Here is a 23117-nt window from a genome sequence, read left to right as displayed (position 1 = left end):
TCTCAGTTCATTTGGAATAATATATATGCTCTTGTAAGAAAGAGTTGTTATTGTCCTGAGAGTTGCTACTTCATTTTTGGCCTTTGAGTATAGTGAACATATCGAGAAAGAACCACATAAATATTTATATTATGTTTGCACCTTTTTTTCCTTTTGAAAAAGGTGAAATTATCCTCTTCTACTGTATCTATGTATGGTATAGATAAAATCCAATGGTCCGTATGCAATAATCTTGGAATGAATGATAAAAATGCATGATAGGGTCGTTCTTATTTTGATTTCTATAGCAAGACAAACCAAATAAGAAGTCCTGGAACATGATTATTAAAGTTCTTATTTTCTAAGCAAATCGTAACTAAATCTTATCAGCAGGCCAGTAGAAATGTCTCAGTTATCCTATTAAGGAGATTTTTGGCGTGGCCCACTTTTCATAGTGGAAACCCACTTTTACTGTGCAAAGCTGCAGTTCAACCCAACCATTCATTTATTTTCTTCTTCTTCTTCTTCTTCTTCTTTTGTTTTTGTTTTTTGCTTCTTTTTTAATTTTTTTTATTTTTTTATTTTTTTTATTTTTTTGTAGGTTTGCTAGCTCTGCACACACCCACTCCATTTCTTCCGGACTAGTATTTGAACCATGCAAACAAAATAGCATTCCAATTAAAAACTCTTATGGCTATACCGAGGAGAATAATGTAAAATAGCTCTTAGAATCTCTCAACTGCGTAGACCTGATGGAGAGAATGGATTGCACATATAGAAATATGGTTGCTCCAACCCATCGGGAATCTGGCGTAGATCACACTATGGGGAACAGTCGGGATAGGGAAGCCCTATGAGAATTCTATAAACTGCACCTAATTGATCAACAGTCTAGATCTACTCGAAGGTTGGATATTGTAATCAGTTATACACTAAAGTTGTGATTAGTCTAAATTCTTTATTATTATTATTATTATTATTATTTATAGCTTGTTAGTGCCCCACTGTCGTTTCACTGTTAGCCACCCCACTAGGGGATGGATACCAAGACCTCAGTGTTGAAACTATGGATCTTTCACTCAAGTCTACCACTTGAGCTAGGTGTGTGATTAGTCTAAATTCGTGGTACTCTTCAACTTGTTATGTAGACTGTCTCCTCTTCTAATTGTTCCATATATCCACCCAGTTTGGATGTGGGCTATTTATCGTTAGCAGCCAACCTTTGATGTGGATCATCTATTATGTGGGCCCACGTTAATATGGGTGATCCATCATTTGGGGCCCACCTTTGAAGTAGACTATCCATCATGTGGGGCCTCCTTTGATATGGATTGTGAGAGAGAAAAGTAAAATAGTTAAAAACTTTAAAAAAAAAAAAAAAAAAACTTTCAGTAACAAATAGCTCTAAGCACACAAGTCATTTTTGCAATTATAAAGGAAACTTAGGAGTGTTTAAATCAAAAGTTACTTAAGGTAAGCTACTTATTTCTCAAATAGCTTACCTTGGTTTCTACTAATTAAGTTGATAAATATGTTTGGTAAATAATATACTTACAAGTTTAAAAAATTAATTGAAGTGATTAAGTATTTTTAAGTAAAAAAGTTAAATATAACTATTCATAAACCATATTTACTTATCTAAAAAAAGTTATCTACAGCTATAAGTAGAAAAAGTAACTTATTTGGCACTATTCCCTTAGGGGGTGTTTGGATTGTTAGTTTCTAGTTATTATGAAAATAAGTATGTTTGACAAACAACATACTCATTAGCTTCTCCTCTCTTTCGTCTCTCCTAATGCTTCTCTTCAGCCACTTATGAAAAGTAGAAAAGCTAAAACATTAACTGAAGTGATTATGTACTTTTAAGTAAACAAGTTACTTATAAGTTATTTATAACTAATTATAAACTAAATTTACTTATATGAATTAAGTCACTTATCTACTGCTGTAAGTAGAAAAAGTAACTTATTTCGTGGTATCCAAACAGGCCCTTAATAACTTAAAATAGGTTAAAAAGTAATTTATTTTATGGTATCCAAATAGGCCCGAAGATAGACCCACGGGCAAGATTTTTGGGCCAATATCCCTCAACAACTATTGACTGAACGGCCCATAATTTAAATCAGAACTGGCCCTGCCCATTCATCAATCAGGCCATCAAATTTACGACTGGATCCGTGCATCTATCCATCGGGCCTCAAAATCAAACCCTATTCAATCCACAAGGGGGTGTTTGGATTGTAAGTTTCTACTTATTATGAAGATAAGTATGTTTGACAAGCAACATACTCATTTGCTTCTCCTCTCCTTCGTCTCTCCTAATGCCTCTCTTCAGCCACTTATGAAAAGTAGAAAAGCTAAAACATTAACTGGAGTGATTATGTACTTTTAAGTAAATAAGTTACTTATAAGTTATTTATAACTAATCATAAACTAAATTTACTTATATGAAATAAGTCACTTATCTATTGCTGTAAGTAGAAAAAGTAACTTATTTCATGGTATCCAAACAGGCCCTTAATGACTTAAAATAGGTTTAAAAGTAATTGATTTTATGGTATCCAGCCATTTTTCCATCGAGCATCAAAATCATTCCCTGTTCAATCCACAAATTTCTATTTTGTAGTCCAATGCATTTTAATTATAAATTACTAAAAATAACTAAGAATTCCAATTCACATCGATTACACATGAGAATTGTGACTTGGCCCCTGGGAGTCTTGACTTAGGCCCACCAATAGACCAAGAGAGCCCATCGATGTTTTGGGCCTGGCCTACTTTGGGCTGGGCTGGGCCATGCCCGAGGTCAGGTCAGGGCCTAAAATCACAGGCTTGGGCACCCTCTAAGAGCCTGTTAGCCTGGCTCGATCCCAACCCAGTCTGTTTACGGTTTATGGACATTTTAATACCAGATCATGAACAATGGGGCCCACCTTATGAACAACCCAGATCTTACACAAAAGTGGACGGCCAGGATCGGGTTCAGGCGGTGTTGGACACGGCTGGACTCAGCCCATGATTTTCTTTCTGAACCCGGCATGGGCAGACCTAGCCCATCTAAGCCCAACCCACATTTAAAACCCGGCAAGCAGACCCGGCCCATTAAGAGCCTAGTCCAAAACAAGACATCAGATCAAAGACATTGATCAACCAAAGAGTGGGCCCCACTTACAATAGCAGGCCAAATCCTCCACCGTCGGATCACATAATCTCTGCAGTGTCCCGCAGGGGCACCCAAACATTTCGCCTATACATTAGACACACCCAAAAAAACAAAGGCCGCGATACAAAGATTATTTGCAGCAATCAAGGGCGCAATCTCAATTTAGACAGAACCCGCGAGCCAGCGAAAGGAAAAGAGAGAGAGGGATTGCGAATTACACCGAAATATAGTGCATGTCCGATCCTTACACATAAAAACCGGGTGATATACACCGAAAGTACATACACGGAGACGAAGACCCTCAAAATCGCAGTTGCAGAGAGAAAGAGAAGGAAAGGAGAAGAGAAAGACGGAAATAGACGGAGAGAGACGCGCGCTTCAGAATCTCCCGTTTTCTTCTCACTCTCAGAAGATAAAAAGCTCCGAAAAGGTCAGAAAAGGAAGAAAATCTCTTCCCCCCTTTTCTTCAATCCCTTCTCTCATTGAAAATCTCACTATCTTTTTCCGCAATTTCGAAAAAGCCCTTCCAACTCCAATCCGTACACGATCCGTTCCGGTCGATTCCGTTCCGTTGATCGGAGCCCGTTCCACGTAAAAATGCGAGCTTTCTGGTGTTCCCTTGTCGTCGAGGAATCTCGGGCCAGGTGGGTTTCTCTTTTGCTCTGTTAGGGTTTCGATTCGAGAAGATTGGGATTTGGAATTTGGAATTAGGGTTTTAGGGTTTTTAGGGTTTTTGTTCTGGTTGGCGCGGTCTGATTCGAGCATTGGTGAATTGGGGCGGTTTTCCTGTCCCAATTTTGAATTTTGGGGGTTTTGAGGTTTTGGAAGGGTGGATTCGACGATCAGCGATCTCGTTGTTTTTTTTGTATGGAATCGATGCATTGAGAAATGCCGCCAGTTCAGCAGCATACACGCATCAATCTCGCCGAATTGAAGGGTCAGATAGTGAAGAAGATCGGGGCTGAGCGGGCCAGGAGGTATTTCAATTATCTGAACCGGTTGTTGGGTCAGAAGCTTAGCAAGTCCGAATTCGATAAATTGTGCTTTTTGACACTCGGGCGGGAAAATCTCGCTCTTCACAATCAGTTGATCAGGTCTGTTCTGAAGAATGCCAGTGATGGGCGGGTTCCACCGCCTCCTCCCCCCGAGAAGGAAGTCACCAAGCCGGTTAAAGTGGGGGCAAAGAGGTCTCCTCCGAGAGAAGATGGGTATCATCAGGTCGCAGGTTTTCCATCGGCCCCATCAGTTTGGTCGAATGGGGATGCATTCCCAATTTCCCCACGGAAGGTCCGGTCCGGGATACGGGACCGGCGGCTTAAAGATAGGCGTAGCCCTCTTGGACCGAATGGGAAGATGGATTCAGCTTCTAATCAGTTGATTGCAGTTGAGGATGGTGTCACGAAGCATGTCTTGGAAAATGGGGATTTGAGTCTGTTCGATTCGCAGAGGCCATTGCAGCATCATCAAGGACTTGCGGAACAGCCCGTGAACGAGCGGGATGGTTCCCTCCTGCCCCCCGCAAAAAGACCACGGATAATAAAGAGATCGCCGCACGAGCCGGTTTCTGTACATAGCAAGGGTATGGTAGAAGTTGTCGTTGTCGAGGATGCGGAAGAGGCGGAGCAGGCCAATAGCATGAATTCTAGCAGAAGTCCACTCCGGGCACCTCTTGGGATCCCGTTCTGCCCTGCCAGCGTAGGTGGGGCCCGTAGAGCTTTGCCAGTGGCTAGCAGCAGTAGTGTTGCTAGCGCTGTGGATATCGGCGAATTGTTTGATAGCGAGACTTTGAGGAAGCGTATGGAGCAGATAGTGGGATTGCAGGGGCTTGATGGGGTGTCGATGGATTGTGCTAACTTATTGAATAACGGATTGGATGTGTATTTGAAGCGGTTGATCAAGTCGTGCACCGATCTAGTTCAAGCAAGGTCTCGACATGAACCAGTAAAGCAGTCGTCGTACAAGCAGCAGCCTCATGGGAAGGTTATCAATGGTGTCTGGCCAGGTCAGCACATGCACATGCAGAGTAACAGCGGGCCTGCAGAAGTTATAAACGAACCCAAGCACTGTCAGCTGGTATCTCTTCAGGATTTTAAGGTGGCAATGGAACTAAACCCACACCAGCTGGGAGAAGACTGGCCGTTGCTGCTCGAGAAAACATGTTTGCGATCATGTGAGGAATAAGACATCCAGCTCCACTTTGGTTTCTTTGAAACTGTGGCTGGGTGGGTCCCTGTGGGATCAAAGGGCCCGTCATAGTGTGGCAAGTTGGTACAATTTTGACCAAGGCGCATGCTCTCTCCTTTACAAGGTGAAACTTCAGATTGCCGCAGGAAGTCGTGTTTGATCCTTCCATGGGGCCCATGCCCGATCAAGAACACATTTTCACAGCAACCAACCGAAAGGGAATGTCAAAAGGTTTCCCCTGTTTGGTTGCACTGTTGTATGCTTAGCATTCATGAGGGGTGTCTCCGCCATCGCCGCAGATCTCGAGCTTCTGTAATTTAAAAAAAGAAAAAAAGAAAAGGAAAGAGAGAGCTGCAGAGAAAATCGAGGGCAGTTTTGAAGGTATACTGTTGTGTAGCTTGTTAAAAGGTACACATTCTGTAAGGATCGCAGCATTGCGGTGTATCAATTTCTGAGAATTGCTTCGATGGTTCAATAGTAATAGATTACCACTCCATGATATTGTGTCTGATGATTTATTTTGAATTTTGCAATCAAATGACTCCCCAAAAAAAATCTCTGAAAATAAATTTTCATTATGTTTCTGTTTCACATTCGAATTTACTTAATGGTGTGTTTGGTTGCACCAACTATCATGAAATATCATGATCTCTCATGATTAATCAGTGTAATTTGTTTCGTAATTTCATGATATTTCATGAAATTTGGTGAAACCAAACACACCCTTCTGTTTCTTTGGCCTTTCTAATGCACATTTTTATCTCATATGTGACTATTCCTGGCAGCTTTTCAATGTAGGGTTTCCTGGAGATTTTGTATATTATGTAATTTTTCCGTCTACGTGTACTATTCAAGGTTAAAGAATCGTCTGAAAATTGGTATGTATCATTGATATGCAGTATGATTTTGCCCATGGTTGATACAGCCATATCGTCCCAATACAGCCCAATACGGGGGATAAGACCTGGTTTCAGTGGTGGCCGATAGTGGACACTAAAACTGGTTTTTTAAATGTTTGATAATGCGTAATAAGAATAAATAATCTTGCTATATGACAAGATTTCCTTGATAGCAGGTCAGTTAGAGGAGACCCATAGACAGGATGATCCCAATAATGTAAAAAGTGGCCCCTAAATTTATGGTGGGAAATAAAAACAATTAGTGGTCGACATTAACTGACGGAGAGTAAAAATAAGCCATGGCTATGGTTTTCTGATATGTATGATTTTTGGAACATCATCTATCCATAACGAGGCCCGCTAGTTGGAAAGTATCGATTGATGGGTAACCTGGCCACATGTAATGTGGAGAGATGGCTCTACCATATTCCGATTTGTCCGGCTCTGCCTTATCAACTCCCTCCTTTTTCTGCTTCTCTATAGGCAAGCTCCATGAGGACACCGGAGCATTGTAAGCTCATGCTGCCGCAACTACATTTCAGCTATAACTGGATCAGGGAGATGTACTGTTTGCAGTAAACTGTATATCTGGGGCCCACCTTTTGGTGATTCAACTTTTTGATGTGTGCCATGGCTAATGGAAGCTAATATAAAAGTCATCCCCCAACAGATAATCCTAACCATCTGATTCTGCCCCCTTAAATGTGGATTGTTGGTTGTAATTGTCCATTTTCATATGAAGGCCAGAATCCTCTGATGGGGGAGATGTTTGAGGTATGGGTCATCCCATGGGTCATCCCATGGTATGGGTCATCCCATTTTCATATGAAGGCTAGAATCCTCTGATCAGTGCCGTGGGTTATTGATTGACAGGCCTGCCCTTACATTACTAGGTAAAAAGTGGTTTCTTTCGATTGATTATCATATAATAACTTGTGCGAGTAAGATGAGGTTACAGGCTTAAGAATCATCATGAGGTTTGTTATCGAGGCGGGGCAATCTCATTGCAGCTTTCTCTGTTTTCCTACTGTTTTAGGACTACTTTCAAGAAGCTGAAGGAGAAGAAGGTGAAGCTGGAGGAGGATGAGGGGAGAAGGAGAAGAAGAGCAGCAGAAGAAGCAGATGTAGCTCTATTTCTCAGTGACAGAAGAGGAAGAAGCTCTATTTTCTTAGCCAAGTGCCTCTATTTTCTTGTTCTTGTTCTTTTTTAACAACTCAGACATTTTCAAGAAACAGCAAAACAAAACAAGGCTGCAAATGTCCAATACAAGTCTCTTCTAGATTCTTAAAGCTTTTTCAGTCTCCACCATGTCGATTTGTCTTTCCTTTTACTATTATTATTACTGCGTGATTTAAGAAGTGGGCCCCTTGATTTTGTTTGGGTTCGGGTTCTGAGTTCTGGTAATTCTGTTGTGGGGTTTGAGTTCTGGGAACTCATCTGTTGTTTCAGGTTTTCTTTTCTTGTTTTTCTTTCTTTTTTCTCTTGTATTGATTCTTTGCTTCCTTGTTAATATAATATCATCTTTCAAAAAAAGAGAGGAGATTTTTGTTTCCTTTTGCCATGTGGTGATCAGGATTGTTGATCTTGTGGCCCACCTTGTGGGTGGGCTATCACCAGCCAAAAGTAGCCATTGTACAGCTACTAACCATGCGGTTGCAGGTTTTGCAGGTTGAGAGTGCACTATTTCCCTGTTTTGAATAGCAAACATGGTCTAATACACTGCTTTCAGGATATCGCCTATCTGACATGTGCCGTGCCAGTGCATGTCCCTGAAATACAAACTTTTCAATCTCTCCTCGTCCGAATCGCTTCAGTTAACATGCATATACAGCTGATTTGCCTCCAGTTATCTTCCAAGGTAAAGAATATTAACTGAATAGATGGTAAATTAGGAGATTTTGCTATTTCTCTTCTTCTAGAGAAGATACTAATCACTGCCAGAGTGGAATATCCGAAATGGCTGTGAACACATCTGGTATCATTGGGGAACAGAAGTTCTTGTTGTGCCCAATGCATGTATGTTTTGCTGGATTCATCAACCAAAATGATCAAATAACTTCAATGAGCAGAATTTCCCCTATCATGCTGTTAATATATTTTAGAGCTGCATTTGGATGCACAGTGGAACTTAATCGGCCCGCTTATGAGATCCCCATGATCAACCTAATTGGCTCCTGCATCTCCAATCTTCTATTTGCACGATTCTTCTACAATGGAATCTGATAAGTGAGATTTCGAATAAGTGAATCTTCTTCCATCCAAAGAAATGATTCATCGAAATAATGAGTCACCCGTTCAATTGATATGGACACATCTGAGATCACCAAATGCTCAGGAGTTCATCTATTCAATCCTTTTCCTTCTTGTTGTTGGATATCTCGTTCGTAGACATCTTCTCTTTGCTTTTGGAGCCTCTAGTGAGTATGATCTCTTTCTTTCTGGACCTTCTGCAAACCTATTGTTGCAAGGTGGGGCAAAAAACTGAAAGTTCTCTGATCTTCTCAAACAATACCCCACCTCAAACCTATTGTTGCAGAGCGGGTCCCGCTTCTCAATATGAGCGTAACTAAATGAGATTTTCAATTCGTAATCTTTTGAGTATAGAAATGTCTCCATGGTTGGAAAGCAAAACTTCTCTCCCCAGTGGGAAGGCTGACTGCACTGAAATTATCAAATCAATGACTGTTTGGCATGCCAATTCATGCCATGCTGTCTACATGCCATGCTGTCTACAAGATTCCTCAGAAGTTAGTGAAACTGATAGAATTCAATCCGATTTTCTTTGAAAAAACACCACCCATGAAGGATAGATACACTCCCTAAACAGGTGGGAAGCATATGATTAGATAATCTCATTGCTAGTTAATATCTCCTCATGAAATTAGGGCAGAAATCTTGACTGAAAAGGAAAATTTATGGGTCTTCACAATGAGCAAAAAATACACTCAGAACGGGAATTGGTTCTCTTCCGTATCTTCTTGAAAGTGATATATTAGCAATTTGGAGCCCAACCCTCAATTTGAAAGTAGAACAAATTACGGTCTGGTTTTTTCCACTTCATTAGACTGGTAATTGCGATTCAGTCTGATAGTGCATCCAAACATGCAGTTAGCGTTTTTGGTAATGAGAGGCCCTCAAACCCAAACATGTTGTTGGTCTCTCTACAACTCCGGTGCATGCAAATTGGAGTAACTTCTCTTTTGTTTCTTTTTTTCTTTTGTGATTTGGAACTTCTTGGATTACTTGTTCTTGAGGTAGAATCCCGATTGAAACAGTGATTGGCGCATGCACCGCTTTGGCTTTTGCTTGCCCATTGACGGGTCTCATCAACGTCTCCCATCAATGTTCATCCACCAGGATCTTTACTTCTAGTTCTGGCGAACAAAGAACGAATCATCGCAAGCCCATAGATGGAGCATGCCCCATAAATCCTCTTGATAATCATGATTTATAGCCTACAATAGTCGATTGAAATGAGGAATACAACAATAGTCCACATTCACCTGAGAAAGTCCCAAAATTGGTTTGCTGGGATCATCCAATCTTGGACAGTTCTAGGAACAGGCCGGTTTGTTTATGGCAATAATCAAATGCTTTCTGCATCTTGCATTGAATAGACCTTCATACAATAACTGTCCTACTTCTACTGTATCTATTACTTCGTTCCTTGTGAATAGACCTTCACACCACTCCTTTTTATTATTATGGATCGAGTAGCAGAAATTCAATGCAGAATCTCGGCATTCAACCTGTAGTCCGAACAATCTCATTGATTCCCAAACAAGTGGGCAATCTAGAATTCCAATTTTTCAATGATCAGGATCGTACAACCATGCGGCCCACTGTTCATAACTGAAAGATGAGTACATGGTTGCAGATAACACATGCCTTAGAATGGATGGTGGAAGCTATTCAACTCCCTTTCCTCGATTCTACACCGTTGAATTCGAGATTCGAGCCATACACCAATCAATCATACAAAGCCGGATTGATTGTCAACTTGAAATTTTTAAGGCCTTATGGTCATGAGGTATTGTACAAGTGGGGCCCATGTTCAGTGGTCCATTATTGTTTGATGGGTTAGCCAATGTGCTAAAAGTAAGATCCTAACCATAGAATGTTTGGCCAGAACGGTTGCTGTATTTTCTTTCTTAACTGTCTAGTTGTTTAGACGCTAGGACTCTTCCATCATTGGCCATTCATCTTGGGGCCCATAGTAATGAACGGTCTGGATCGCTGAACCATACGCCCGACTTGTACTAACTAAAAAACCAGAAAGGTGGTTCAGGTACTTTCGTGTATGATTTTTTCCATCATCAAAATTTTGTGTTGTTTCTGTTCCATATGAAAACAGAACTGTCTTGTGTTGGCGAATTGCAGCATGTGCAAGATCTGATCCGTTTATCAGGTGGGTCCAACTGCGTATATACCCTGACTCAAGAATCAGGCTAGTCCACTAATCAAGTGGACCGCATGTGTCCCTCTGATGAATGGCTGGAATTTTCTCCCACATTTCAAGTGGCATATGTTCCATCAATGGCCTCTTCTATGGAAGAAATTGTTATGTCGCATGCGATGAACGGTGAAGATTCATCTCTCTAGGAAGAAATTTCAAATTCCAACATAATCAGCGGTTCCTCTGTTTAGACATGGACCGTTTATACGGTCCTGATCATGACGGAATGTACGGTTTGCTGAAACAGGATTCTGTCAACGTGGGCATTTTTCCAGTGATCCGAACCATTGAAGTGATAGAACGCCCCAAACCCCCCCGATCTTCAACCATCCATTAAACATTCATGAATGAACTGATCCCATGTGACATGGGTGGATGTGGCCCATCCACTGAACAGTCACAAATTCTCACACGCATGGCCCACAGAAAATGGACAGTGGAGATGCGCAACTCTACAACAGAAAATTCCACTACTAATGCATAGCTAGTGTGATATTTAGCCCATTTGGATTCAATACCAGCTTTTCCAAAGCAAAAAATCTGGAACGTTGGTGATGGAATTTCTCAGTACTTGATCAAACTGCCCCGCCTTCTATTTCAGGCTCTGAATTAAGAATTCAAGATTTCTTGATTTGAATAATAACATATCAAAGAAAAAAAACCAAAAAGAAGAAACACCAGACTCTATGAACATTTCATTTCATTTATGTTTTAAACGTAAATGACATATATCTCCCACTGCTGAGACAGCCTGTGGTTTATTTCATGAGAAATGACAAGAACATGGCAATATGCACATAGAGAGAGAGAGAGACCCACCACAGGATTCTACAGATTTTATTACTGCACCCCACCAGTTATGTGGCTACGAGGGCGATGCCGGAGCTTTGCATATTGTGCACCAGTTCTTCATCCGGAGCCACTGATGGATGCAGACCACGTGGTACCCGTGCCCGCACCCTAACTTGCCCACTTCATCTCCCTCCACATACTCTTCCTGAAAAGGAAAAAATAAAAAAATCGTGAATTTGAATATTTTAGAAAGTGTGGAACAATAACACTATCCAAAAACTAAAAAATGATGGAATTTAGGTTATATAGGTGTGGCTGTGTGGGTGTGGGTGGGCATCACGGTTAAAGACTCAGTACAACTCGCCTGACTCGGGGTTAACTCGGGAGAGTAACTTGTGGCTTCGAACCGGATTGGCTCCAAACAAGTCCATAACAGACTCAAAGAAAAACATGTTTATGGGTTATTCATCCTAGAAGTATATCCAAAATTAGCAAATCAGACCTTATTATGTGCCCTATGTTATACCCAATAACCAGAAGGCAAATAAATCAGTATCGGATATCACAATCTTTTTCTTTTTTTTTTTTGAAAGGAGATGTCAGGATTTATGTAAATCCAATTTTAGGGCATGTTTGGATGGCTGGATTCCACCGTAATGTTATATAAATGGGTAATGATTATCACTACCACGGTTGTATGTAATACAATACTGTCGCAGCTTCGATTTCTTCAATTTTTGATATGCATGTAATGTACTGGCGTGATTACATACATAAAGATGTAAGTTGTCTAATGGTAGGGCCCACGAAAATATGCCACCTCAACACACCTTTGCCCGGTGGTAAGTTGACAGATTACTATGATTTGATAGCTTGGTTTATCCAATCTGCTACGAGGAATAATAATGTGAGTTTTACATCACATTACAGTGGAATCCGGCCAGCCAAACAAGTCCTTAGCAAACCAAGGATCAATATCAAGATCATATAAATTATATAAATCCAATCATATAAATTACTGTTGAAATGTTTTCCCCCCTTGGCAATAGCACAAGTTCAGTTTGAGGCCCAATTCATACAATTCAATGTATAACCTAACCAATGTTGCCTAAATCACCAACTCCCCAACATTTTCATTCCAAGTAACACAAACTAATTTAAGGATCATTTACGATCCAGATTGCTGTTTTTACCCACTTGAAGTTTTTGTTCTATACTCTTATCATTGATTATCAATGAAATTTTATATTAGAATGTAGAGATTTATACTTTGATTTATGCAATTGCATGAATACAATATAATACTATGCATGCGGAATCTACAATAATAACCCTCATTACTTCATCTATAATTTAATTATTAATTCGTATATAAAACTATATTGGGCAATCAAGAGGAGATATATAGGATAGCTATAAGACCAGCCATGCTTTATGGCACAGAATATTGCAGTTGAGGAACAACATGTTCATAGGCAGTGTTTGCAGTATCGTTGTCGTTACATGTATTGCAGGCTAGGTATATGAAACATGAATCGATATCGTGGATATTATTGTAAATACACAAACATGTATCGCTGGCTGAGGAATACATTGTGGAAACATGAGGAAAATGGTGGATTTTTTTGAAGTGAAACTTCAAGAGATGCTAAACTACACATATTTACACATTTATTAATCAAAAATTGCAAAAAGACACATACATAATAAGTTTCCATCTGTGTGGGCCTAAAAGCACGTGTTTGGCTCAAGGTATCCAACTTGCCTAATTTAGTTTTGGAAGCATCTACCTATCATCATTTGGGTGGGGGGTGGGGGTTGTGCCAGATGATAGAGCTTAGGCATTCTCACCAACAATATGAATGAGAATATCATCGTGGAATGTGAATACAATAATGCTATTTGTTTGGGCCTCTAATAACCCACAGAAGTGTTACATCCCCAAGGAAATCAGTGATCTCCCTTCAAGCTTAAATATCTAATTTAAGGCCGTCGATAGAAAAGCCAATGATGTTGCTAATATGTTAGTAGAACTAGGAGAGAGCTTGCTGATGACATAATTCTGGCCTTTGACCTACTGCTCTTTTCCCCTTCTTAAGGGCCTGTTTGGATTTACTAAAATGTAAATTCAGGAAATGTTGTTTCCATGGAAACAACGTTTCTATTTTTTGTTTTTGTAAATTCCTAGAAACAATTTCCTGAAGAAACATCATTCCCAAGAAATTGAGGAAAACGAGAGGAAGCATGTCAATGTGCAACATGTGCACCTCATCTTGAAGCACCCACGTGCTATTTGTGCCACATGTGCCGCTGTCCTTCTGGAAGCACTCAACATGCGCCCACATGTGCCAACATTCTGCATGTGTAATATGTGCCGCCATCCATCTTAGGTACTACCCTCCTACATCCAATATCAAAGGGGGTCGATTGCTATAACAGTCTTGAGGAATACAGAAGTGAATTGAATTGCAAAATTTTGCACAGTCATCCAATTGCAGTTGCATCCCTTTCAAGTCCAACATGAAATGAAAGCAACATAAATTGCCAATTCAATTCCCTCAACACAAATACTAATGAAAGAAATTCCAATGCGGTTATTCCCACTTCATCAGACAAATATCTGCAATTTGAGCCAAAAAACTAGTGTGTGTGTGTGTGTGTGTGTGTGTGTGTGTCCCACTTCATTAGACAAATATCAGCAATTAGAGCCAAAAAACTAGTGTGTGTGTGTGTGTGTGTGTGTGTGTGTGTGTGTGTGTTGTGTGTCCCACTTCATTAGACAAATATCTGCAATTCGAGCCAAAAACACCAGTGTGTGTTGGTAAGGTTTGTCCTTAATGTGTTAAGTTGATAGTACCAATTTCAGGGAGGAAATGGACAACCGATGCAGGCTCACTGTAGGGCCCAACCCATTTAGGTCCATACAAGCCCATTGTATGGCCCAACAAAACATAAACCCATAGCCCACTGTAGGCCCAACTTGTGCTCATTTTTGGGCTGATTATTTACAGATTTTAGGGCCTAAATCAAGGATTATAATTTACTATTTCCGGGAGACATGGAGAGCTGATTTAAAGATGTGATTGATATAATTAAAAGATATAAAGGAGATATAATTGATATAATTGAAGATATGGGTTGATTTTAGAGATATAATTACTTTCCGTGTTTGCTTTTTATTAAGCTTTTATGATATTAAGGAAGATTAAATTGGTTTGTAATAAATTGTGATTGATTTGAAATCAATCTCTTATTTGGGGAGATTTTAATCAAAGATTTATTTAGGATCTATAAAAGGGGGTGGTGGTGTAGGAGCTGGTGATTCAAAATATTTTTGTGAGTTTTCTCCAAGCTTTTGTAAAAGAATAAGGTGTCGACATCAATAAAAGTTCTCTCCCTCTCTAATCCATTGTTCTTGTGAGTATATTTTTTTAATTTCTTTTGCAATTTGGGTATCGATATCTCATTGACTCGATAACCAGGCTGCACCAACAATTTTGGAGTTGTTTGATACTCTGGCTGTGTATGATGCTTGAATACAAGCACTTAGAAATTGTCCACAAGGCATTACAACAACTTGAACAAATCTGTCTAAAGTGTGGAAATCCCTGTCGCTAAGTCAGTCCAAAAAGCAGATTGGTCAAACAATCCTAACTTCCAATTAGTGATTCTTTGTTGAAATAGGATGGATAATTTGATTTCTTGGACAGTTAAACTTGCATTGCTTGCATTCCATGTATGCAACTTCTTAGTAAATTCTAAGTGCCTGCATATCATCCATCATGATCTGCCAGAGCATCAAAATTTCTCTCCTTTTCTCTTAACAATTCAAAGGCAGACATCTGATAAATCTGAAAAAAAGAAAAAAAAGAAAAAAAAGGGGAGAGAGAGAGAGAGAGAGAGAGAGAGAGAGAGAAATTTCCAAGCATGCCCCACATGGGGAACAGATAGAATACCTGACAAATGCTGCATTTGATATCATCATCCCCGGTGAGTGCAGATCCCTGGACAAGAGACGTGGGCTCATAAGTGCTTCTTTTAAGACAGTTTGACAATGCTTCCTCTGTAAGGGCTGTGCTGACTGTACCCATTTTCTCTTCCAGAGCTAACAATTCCTGTTGCATCACAAATGCAAAGTTGCTCGGTTAAAGTACATCTACTAACAATCTTCGTACAGGTGGCACACATGTACGGGATCTGGACCATTCATGTCTTACCTTATCGTCGATAGGCCATACACCAAATTTCAAACCACTGATTGGTGGATTTTTATTTTTTATTTTTTTATTTTATCCCCATTTAACAACTATGCTGGTTGGACATTTTCCTAGCCATCCATTTGTAATCCTCAAGAATTCTCCAATCAGTTTTCTAGGATGACCCAACGGAAGTGACATTTGGGGTATCCCATCCATGTTAGGATCAAATAGATTAAAGGCCCAGATCTCACACACGGGTCATAAATGTAAGGAATTCAATGATTCATTAACTAACTTAGATGTTATTGATATAAATGGATCCTTTCCCTTCTCAAGAATTCAAAGACAAGCAGCTTCCAATAAGCCAGAGGGGTTTCTGTCATTCTAAAATCAGGTATCGTGCAAATGCTCAGACCAAGCAATTGTACGGGGACATCCTGGTTTCCATTTCATACAAGCAGGCCCATTGTTCATGGATCCAAACCTTCAATACCATAGGTCCCATTGTGAATGGTCCGTGAACAAAAAACTCACAGGTAGAAAAATCCTAAACCTTTCAATAGGTTGCAGAAATGGGGGTGGCGGCGTTGCACAAATGCATCAAAATGAAAAATAGTCAGTGCAATCCATATCATAATATGACCCCACCATGGATGTGGGATTCCCAAAAAATTTTGAGAATGGAAGACCCTGGCCATCTATTTCTAGCTGTATATTTACTTGACCATCTATTCCTAGTCCACTGCTAGAATGGCTAGTATTACACAATCTGGTATTTTTTGGAGCATCACCATACATGGATGGCTGATCATATCTTGCAGCTATTCCAGTAAAAAAATCTCACTCTAGTGGCAGCCAAATTCAGATCATGCAGCTGTGATTAATGTATAACAAACCTCATATGACATATTATCTATATCCAATCTCATGTCCCGATGCTGATCATGAAACCCTGGTCCAGCTAAGAACAGATTCGTCTCAAGAACCAATAATTGCTGCAAGAGAAAAGAGGGAAAATTTTAAGCATTTTTAGCTCCTGAATACTGAAGTAGAATGATTAAAACACAAAGACTGACAACCTCATATGTTAACTCTTCATCATGTTCAATCCCATCTAGAGCCAATAATACCTGCATATTGTCAAAAACCAACTTTCAATTTCAAATGCTCCGTCCCAAACACATAGAAAAGAGGAGTAACGGGTCCGATGCAGCAGGACTAGCATACTGATGCAACCAGTCTGTACAAGTAGGGAACCAGATTGTTGATTTGATGGGCCCACATTTGACTGGGGATGGGCTGAAAATCTCTGGATTGGAAGGTCCAAACCATTCAATAAGTGGCATAGAATGTAGACATAGATATTTAAGAAAAATGCAGAGCGGTTCACATTTGAAGGAAAAGCAGGCCAAAGATTAAATGGTTAGGATCTTCCAAAATGGAGATTGGGGGGGGTGGGGTGGGGGGGGGTGTGTGTCTGGGTTCTGGGGGTATCCCAGTCAATGGTGGGGCCCATTAGATCGCCAAACAATGAGCTCCACATGTACAGAATCCTGCGCTCATTTGTTGAGTCTTGGGACCCTAAGTATAAGTAAACACGAAATGTTTATAATGCATTACTACAAAAATATGCAACACTTAAAAATTGAAAGCATTTGAAATCGCAATTTCAACAAATTCTAATGCGGGGGCATTTTCACACCAGGCTCGAGTAGGGTGGCCTGTGGGATGCAGGGGCACACTCGGGGTGGGTGGCCTACGGAACCCATGGATTTGAGGCCTAAGGCAAGTAACTCATGTGAGGTAAAACCCAAGGATTTAGGGCCCACGAGGGGGCGGAACCCATAGATTTGGGGCCCACAAGGAGGGTTCGGCCGAGAACCTAACCAATGGATTTGGGGCCTAGGCTATAAGATAAAGAGATTAATTCGCCATGCTCTATCAGTTTGAGCTTTTAGAGTAAGTTATTAATCGTCCTGCATCAAATTGGTATCAGAACAGGAGGTCTCGTGTTCGAGACTCCTCACCAAAGGTGATAAATACAGGGGCATTTTGACACTGGGCTTGAGTGGGGAAAAATACCTCTGCGATTCCATCCATCTGAAAGCGTCGGAGCGCATCTCGATCCGCCGGAATTCTGTAGAATGTCCTGGCACCTCCATCTTCAAGACGGTCGAATGGCCTAGACCGCACAGCATCACTGCTCGAACTGACCGACTGGCCTAGTCCATAAGAGTTCTGAGAGATTGAGGTGAGTTCAGTTTGGGATGACTGTGATGAACTGACTGTAGAGGATTCACTCATCAAAACCTCATTTTGTGGTGATTGTGGATTCGAGTCAACTAGTGATGATCCGTTGTCATTGCCACTCTTCGACGTCCTTCTTCGGCTATCCTCCGTGACTGTCCGCCGAGTTCTGACTGAAGCAACGCTATTGCCACCCGCAGAAAAAGGTCTGGACCTTCTTGGAGGTTGTTGCAATGGTGAACGTTCTGTAAAAGAGAGACTGGTACCCAAGAGTGTATTCCTCTGATTGGAAGGCCCGCTCATGCTCTTAACTCTGGTGGAAGAGCTCTCTCCATCAGGAGGGCATCGCTTTTTTACCACATCCCACCTTTTATTAGGACCAGAATTCAAGGATGAACTGCCTGAAGGAAGAGGATCAGATGTCACTGTGCACCCAAGATTTCTCAGCCCAGTCTTGTTCAATTTTGCATCAGCCTGACCTTGCAAGACAGATTTTGCAGCCTGGCCTGTGTTTTTAGATGAGAGAGTACGGCGGGCAGAGGTACCTGCAGAAGTATCGTGATTGCTCGATCCAGAATGTTGATGGGTTTTCTTCCGGGGCACTGAATTTGATGCCAGAGTGCAGCTCCCCGCTTCATCTATTGTAGCAGTGGCCACAGTTGTGGAAATAGGTTCAGAGACTTGTACTTCCTCCTGTCTACTACTGCTTTCAATAGCAGTGGTTTCTTTGAAAGACTTTGAGATTCGCTGTTCCTGTCGGACCTTTCTAAGGTAGCCTGTGCCACCCGACGGTTTAGAGGAACTTACAGTTATGGCCTTGCTGCTTGACGATCGGAAGGACGGCCTTGAATATTTGGGTCTTTCCGAGTCATGACTGATTTGACTGCCTTCTGAGGAATAAAATCTCGTGCTGCATCCCAGTCGGTTACAACATGGAATGCTTCTATCCTCTTGGTTTGAATCTCTAAAAGAGAGGCCGGACCCTCTTTTAGTGATTCTTGGCCCGCCGGAAGCTCTTTTACCGACGTATTCATCCATGTGAAAATTGTGGATAAGAAAGATCAAGGATGCAAATGTGGAATCTGTCCAGAACAATTGGATTCTTTATTTCTGTAACAATAGTATGAAATCATTGTTCAGTTGGTGAGTGAATGAATATCAATCTTAAATCACAGTGAAATAGAGGAATTATATAATCCTAACACGAGAAGCCTTGAGTTCCTACATATAGGGCCCATGGTTCCAAAGGCTATCAAGACCTGCATCTGATGGGCCCCACTGTAGATGGCCCTTACCTGCTAATATAAAGATACAAATAAGACAGAAACAGAAACAGAAACAGAGAAAAGGCCAAACAGTTGATGATTAGGATCTTCCACTTATTGTATGGTCCATCAGATGAACCATTTGGATCATTGAAACATGGAACCCAGTTGTACAAATGTGAGAAGATTGTATGCATGCTCTCAGGTGAAGAATCACATAACCTCAAGGGTTTTACTAAATAACAAAGTGGCATCGAAAGTATATAAAAGGAAAACAAAAAGATGTCTACAAAAAAAAATAATAGGATCACATCAAACTAAGGTGAGGCCAGATCACCTACACCACCACATAAACACCAGGACAAGTCTGTGAATCAAGAACAATGTTTAAATGAAGAAGTAATGGAAGGTGTAGTCCATGATTCATATGATTCGGTATAAAATCAAGGGTGAATTTAAAGACATGACACATGCAAGATGAAGAAAGTAGGAAGTTAATCAACATCTTTACATTTGGCTGAGGAAGGAACAAAATCTAGTCTCAATCAAGTATTATAATACAGATAAACATATATTTGGCTAAACTTTCATACTGAACATAACTTATTATTACAAATAAATTAGCTCTGACAAATAAAGGGGCAGTAAACAAACATTTTATTATCACCATCACCATCATCTAAGCCTTATCCCAACTAATTAGGGTTGGCTACACAAATCCTATTCTGCCATTCCACTCTATCAAAGCAACAAACATTTTATTATAACCATCACCACCACCATCATCATCATCATCTAAGCCTTATACCAACTAATTGGGGTTGACTACACAAAACCTATTCTGCCATTCCACTCTATTAAAGACCATGCCCTTAGTTAAACCATACGTCATCAGATCTTTTCCAACTCATCCACATCCTTTTGGGCCTTCCTGTTGCTCTTGTTGAGCCTTCAACTTGAAACAACTCACTCCTAACTAGTCCGGTTCTTGGTCCCCACAGCACATGGCCAAACCAACTTGAACCAAACTCCACCAGTGGGAGTTTCTCACGCTCATTGCCGGTCCCAAGCCCGGATAAAGGAGGGCTCAGTTAGGCTGGCAGCCAGTGTCAAACACTGGCCACAACTTTTCTCATGAATCCTAACAATCATCAAGAATGAAATATATTGTTTAATTTTCCATGTTCTAAATACTTCTAGTTGATCAAATATTGGGATATCCACCAGCTCCCCTTGATCCAAGTACTAACTACAGCCATAAATCATGAATAATAATGGACGATTGACCATAATGAAGGAAGTACAGACCCTAAATGCTACTAAAGTTACCCAAGGTACCCTACAAAGATACCCAATTACCCTGAAGAAGAAATCATCCACAATTTTCCATATGATAGGCCATGACATGACATGGCACAAAACATCGAATGGATGAAACCAAGATTTTTTGTGTGTGTGTGTGTGTGAGATAGAAAGAAAGAAAGAAAGAAAGAAAAATGTATAAGAAGCAGATTGAAACTTCCCGAACCATGCCTTATGTTGTTCAATTGCTACAGCCAACAGTCCCTCCTTATATATGCCCATCTCCCAGATAAAGAATCCTTTCTGGGTAGGGTATATATCCAGGCCACACCTTTTGTATGGACCAACCACACAGAATTGGTGGTGCGGATCACAGAGAAAATATTACACTTTTGTTCCCATATATTAGGAATGCCTATTACCATCTACAAGTGGTTGGATATAGGCGAGTAAATTTTTGTAGCAAAAGGAATCAGAATCCTATAATATTCTTTATTAGTTATTGAATAAACTTCCATTATGGATTATCGAAATGATGAAATTTAAAAAGAAAGAGATTCAGAAACAAAGAAAGTCTATCAAAGGACAGAATTCATGATTCTCTTTTTTTTTTTTTTTGGGGGCTGACAACTTTAATAAAAACCAATAACTATTAAGTTGAAAAAAAAAAAAAAGTGAAAACAAAACGCTCACATCAGATTGAAAGATGAGAGATGATAGGTTTTTGAAGATCATTTTTATTTTATTTTTATTATTATTTTTAAAGTTCAGAAACATATAATTTCTATCAGAGGACAGAATTCATGATTCTCTTTTATGACTGATGGAAGGGGGGAAAATGGCTACCCAAGAGGCATAACTCCATTAGCACGAAAAACCAGTGACTATTAAGTTGGAAAAAAAAAATGAAAAATAATATGCTCGAATCAAATTGAAAGACAAATGAAACTAACATGTTTTTGATGGAAATATGAATTATGTAATCAACAGTAACAAAAAACCCAATCAAAGAAATGAAAAGGATTGCAGAATCGCCTCCCAAACAACAATCCACGAAACAAAAATCTATTTCCTCATATTAGAAGTGAAGAAACCCCAAGAAAGAACAATACAGATGTATAATTTTCATTCAGAAAAGCTAATTTTTCCCATATATAGCAACCTTTGAGCTATTCTCAAGACACCAACAATCTTAAGTATTATATAATAACACGTGAAGTTCTCTCCAAGATTTCTGGTGGAAAAATCTCAACCCCACCAATAGAAAAGATTCTCCCTTCTTTCCAGTTCCTCACCAAAACAAACAAACTTATCTATGATAAAGCCAACAACCCAAATCATTGAGTTCTAACAGCAGAAATAAAACTGTTTTTGCTTTCTTTATATTCAAATTCCAGCTTCCTTGATTTATTTTCTTCTGGTTTCTCGATTCAAATGGCAGCTTTTCAGAAAACCAAACAAACATATACAAAAACCCACAGAAAGAAAAAACCATATGGTCTAATACCAATCAAAACAGGAATTTCAGAAAACAATTGGATGAAATAGAAAAGGGTTTCTTCCCTGATCAAATTCCAGCTTCCTTGTAATAAAAAATATAAAAATATAAAAATCCATCTCTAGAAATTCCAAATTGCAGCTTCTCACCAAACTAAACAAACACACGCAGAAACTCAGAAACCAATACACCCAAATCATCGAAATAGCCATAAAAACAGGAAACTTCCAAAAAGGATTGCAAGATACAACAAACAAGGCCTTTTCACGAACAGCCAAATACCAGATTTCTTTAAATTTTTGAATTTTGAATTTTTCCCGTTTCTTATTTATTCAAATTCCAGCTCCTCACCAAACCAAACAAACATCCATAAAACCCCAGAAAGAAAAATCAACCAAATCATCAAATAACCATCAAAAACGGAAATTTCAAATGAAATAAACATAAAACAAAAAGTCCTTTATTCAAATTTAAATACCAGCTTTCCAAAAAAAAAAAAAAACACTTTTTTACCTTTTAAGAAATTCCGCGAAACAAACATATACAATAATAAAAAATAAATAAATTTAATTTTTTTTATAAAAAAAAAAACCAAAAAACACCGAGATAATCAGATTACAGAGATTTCAAACGGCGATTGAGAAAATAGCGAAATGGGTTTTTTTTAAATCGATTTTCAGCTCTCCTCGAAAAAAAAAAATCAAATATTTTCCATACCTGAAGAGAGCCGAGGAGCTGTGCGCGCGCGCGAGAGAGAGAGAGGAAACCGTTTTCTACAGAACCGAGGAGCTGCGCTAATAAAAAGCGAAGCCTTCCACCGTCCATTCGAGTATTGCGGACGTCCTCCTGACCGTAGGATGGCGTCGATATTCGTGCTTTGGAGAGATAAATGGACGCCCGGTTCATCTGCGGGACCATGCTTTCGTGGACCGCACATACCGAGTAGCCGAAGAATGCGGTCTCGCTCATCAGCAAAACCTGTTGTTTTCTAACGCGCATGATTCCGTTCATATTTGGCCATGATCCGGTGATCCAAACCATCCATATGAGAAAATGGGTAGGGTTGTGATCTACAAAGAAAAATATTTAATATTTGAAGATTCTAACCCTTGAATCATGGCTCAGCACTAAG

At 39.9% G+C, this 23117-nt stretch overlaps 2 protein-coding genes across 8 annotated transcripts; one reads left to right on the top strand and one right to left on the bottom strand.

The window, feature by feature from the left end:
* Window positions 1-3304: 3304 nt before the first annotated feature.
* On the top strand, window positions 3305-7768 carry LOC131256708 (uncharacterized). 4 transcript variants are annotated; one of them, XM_058257711.1, is made up of 3 exons: window positions 3305-5707; window positions 7262-7292; window positions 7325-7768. In XM_058257711.1, exon 1 carries the CDS (start codon window positions 4031-4033, stop codon window positions 5321-5323), a length of 1293 nt encoding a protein of 430 aa, XP_058113694.1. In that variant the 5' UTR covers window positions 3305-4030; the 3' UTR covers window positions 5324-5707; window positions 7262-7292; window positions 7325-7768. The 4 variants fall into 4 exon arrangements, with proteins under 4 accessions (XP_058113694.1, XP_058113693.1, XP_058113692.1 ...); XM_058257710.1 differs by having other exon boundaries at window positions 3305-5734; XM_058257709.1 differs by having other exon boundaries at window positions 7262-7768.
* A 3581-nt stretch (window positions 7769-11349) lies between these two features.
* On the bottom strand, window positions 11350-22851 carry LOC131256707 (E3 ubiquitin-protein ligase MBR1-like). 4 transcript variants are annotated; one of them, XM_058257703.1, is made up of 6 exons: window positions 22703-22850; window positions 17756-19030; window positions 16753-16803; window positions 16570-16668; window positions 15431-15589; window positions 11350-11679 (listed from the first exon to the last, which is right to left on the bottom strand). In XM_058257703.1, the coding sequence occupies exons 2-6, from the start codon at window positions 18956-18958 to the stop codon at window positions 11548-11550; spliced, it is 1644 nt and encodes a 547-aa protein (XP_058113686.1). In that variant the 5' UTR covers window positions 18959-19030; window positions 22703-22850; the 3' UTR covers window positions 11350-11547. The 4 variants fall into 4 exon arrangements, with proteins under 4 accessions (XP_058113686.1, XP_058113687.1, XP_058113688.1 ...); XM_058257704.1 differs by lacking the exon at window positions 22703-22850 and adding an exon at window positions 19146-21071; XM_058257706.1 differs by lacking the exon at window positions 11350-11679 and adding an exon at window positions 13185-13875 and having other exon boundaries at window positions 22703-22851.
* Between the last annotated feature and the right edge of the window lie 266 nt (window positions 22852-23117).

This window comes from Magnolia sinica, chromosome 9 (genome assembly GCF_029962835.1).
Source record: "Magnolia sinica isolate HGM2019 chromosome 9, MsV1, whole genome shotgun sequence".
Taxonomy (NCBI): Eukaryota; Viridiplantae; Streptophyta; class Magnoliopsida; order Magnoliales; family Magnoliaceae; genus Magnolia; species Magnolia sinica.
This window is presented reverse-complemented; position numbering and strand designations above follow the sequence as displayed.

Bases quoted from the DNA above. Each gene is read 5' to 3' on its own strand.
- LOC131256708 (XM_058257711.1), top strand. From the start codon at position 4,031: ATGCCGCCAGTTCAGCAGCATACACGCATCAATCTCGCCGAATTGAAG.
- LOC131256707 (XM_058257703.1), bottom strand. From the start codon at position 18,958: ATGGATGAATACGTCGGTAAAAGAGCTTCCGGCGGGCCAAGAATCACT. The intron at 16,804-17,755 runs GTATTTTTCCCC...GACAATATGCAG, and splicing joins AGATGGATGGAATCGCAGAG to GTATTATTGGCTCTAGATGG. The intron at 16,669-16,752 runs GTTGTCAGTCTT...TTTCTCTTGCAG, and splicing joins ATGAAGAGTTAACATATGAG to CAATTATTGGTTCTTGAGAC.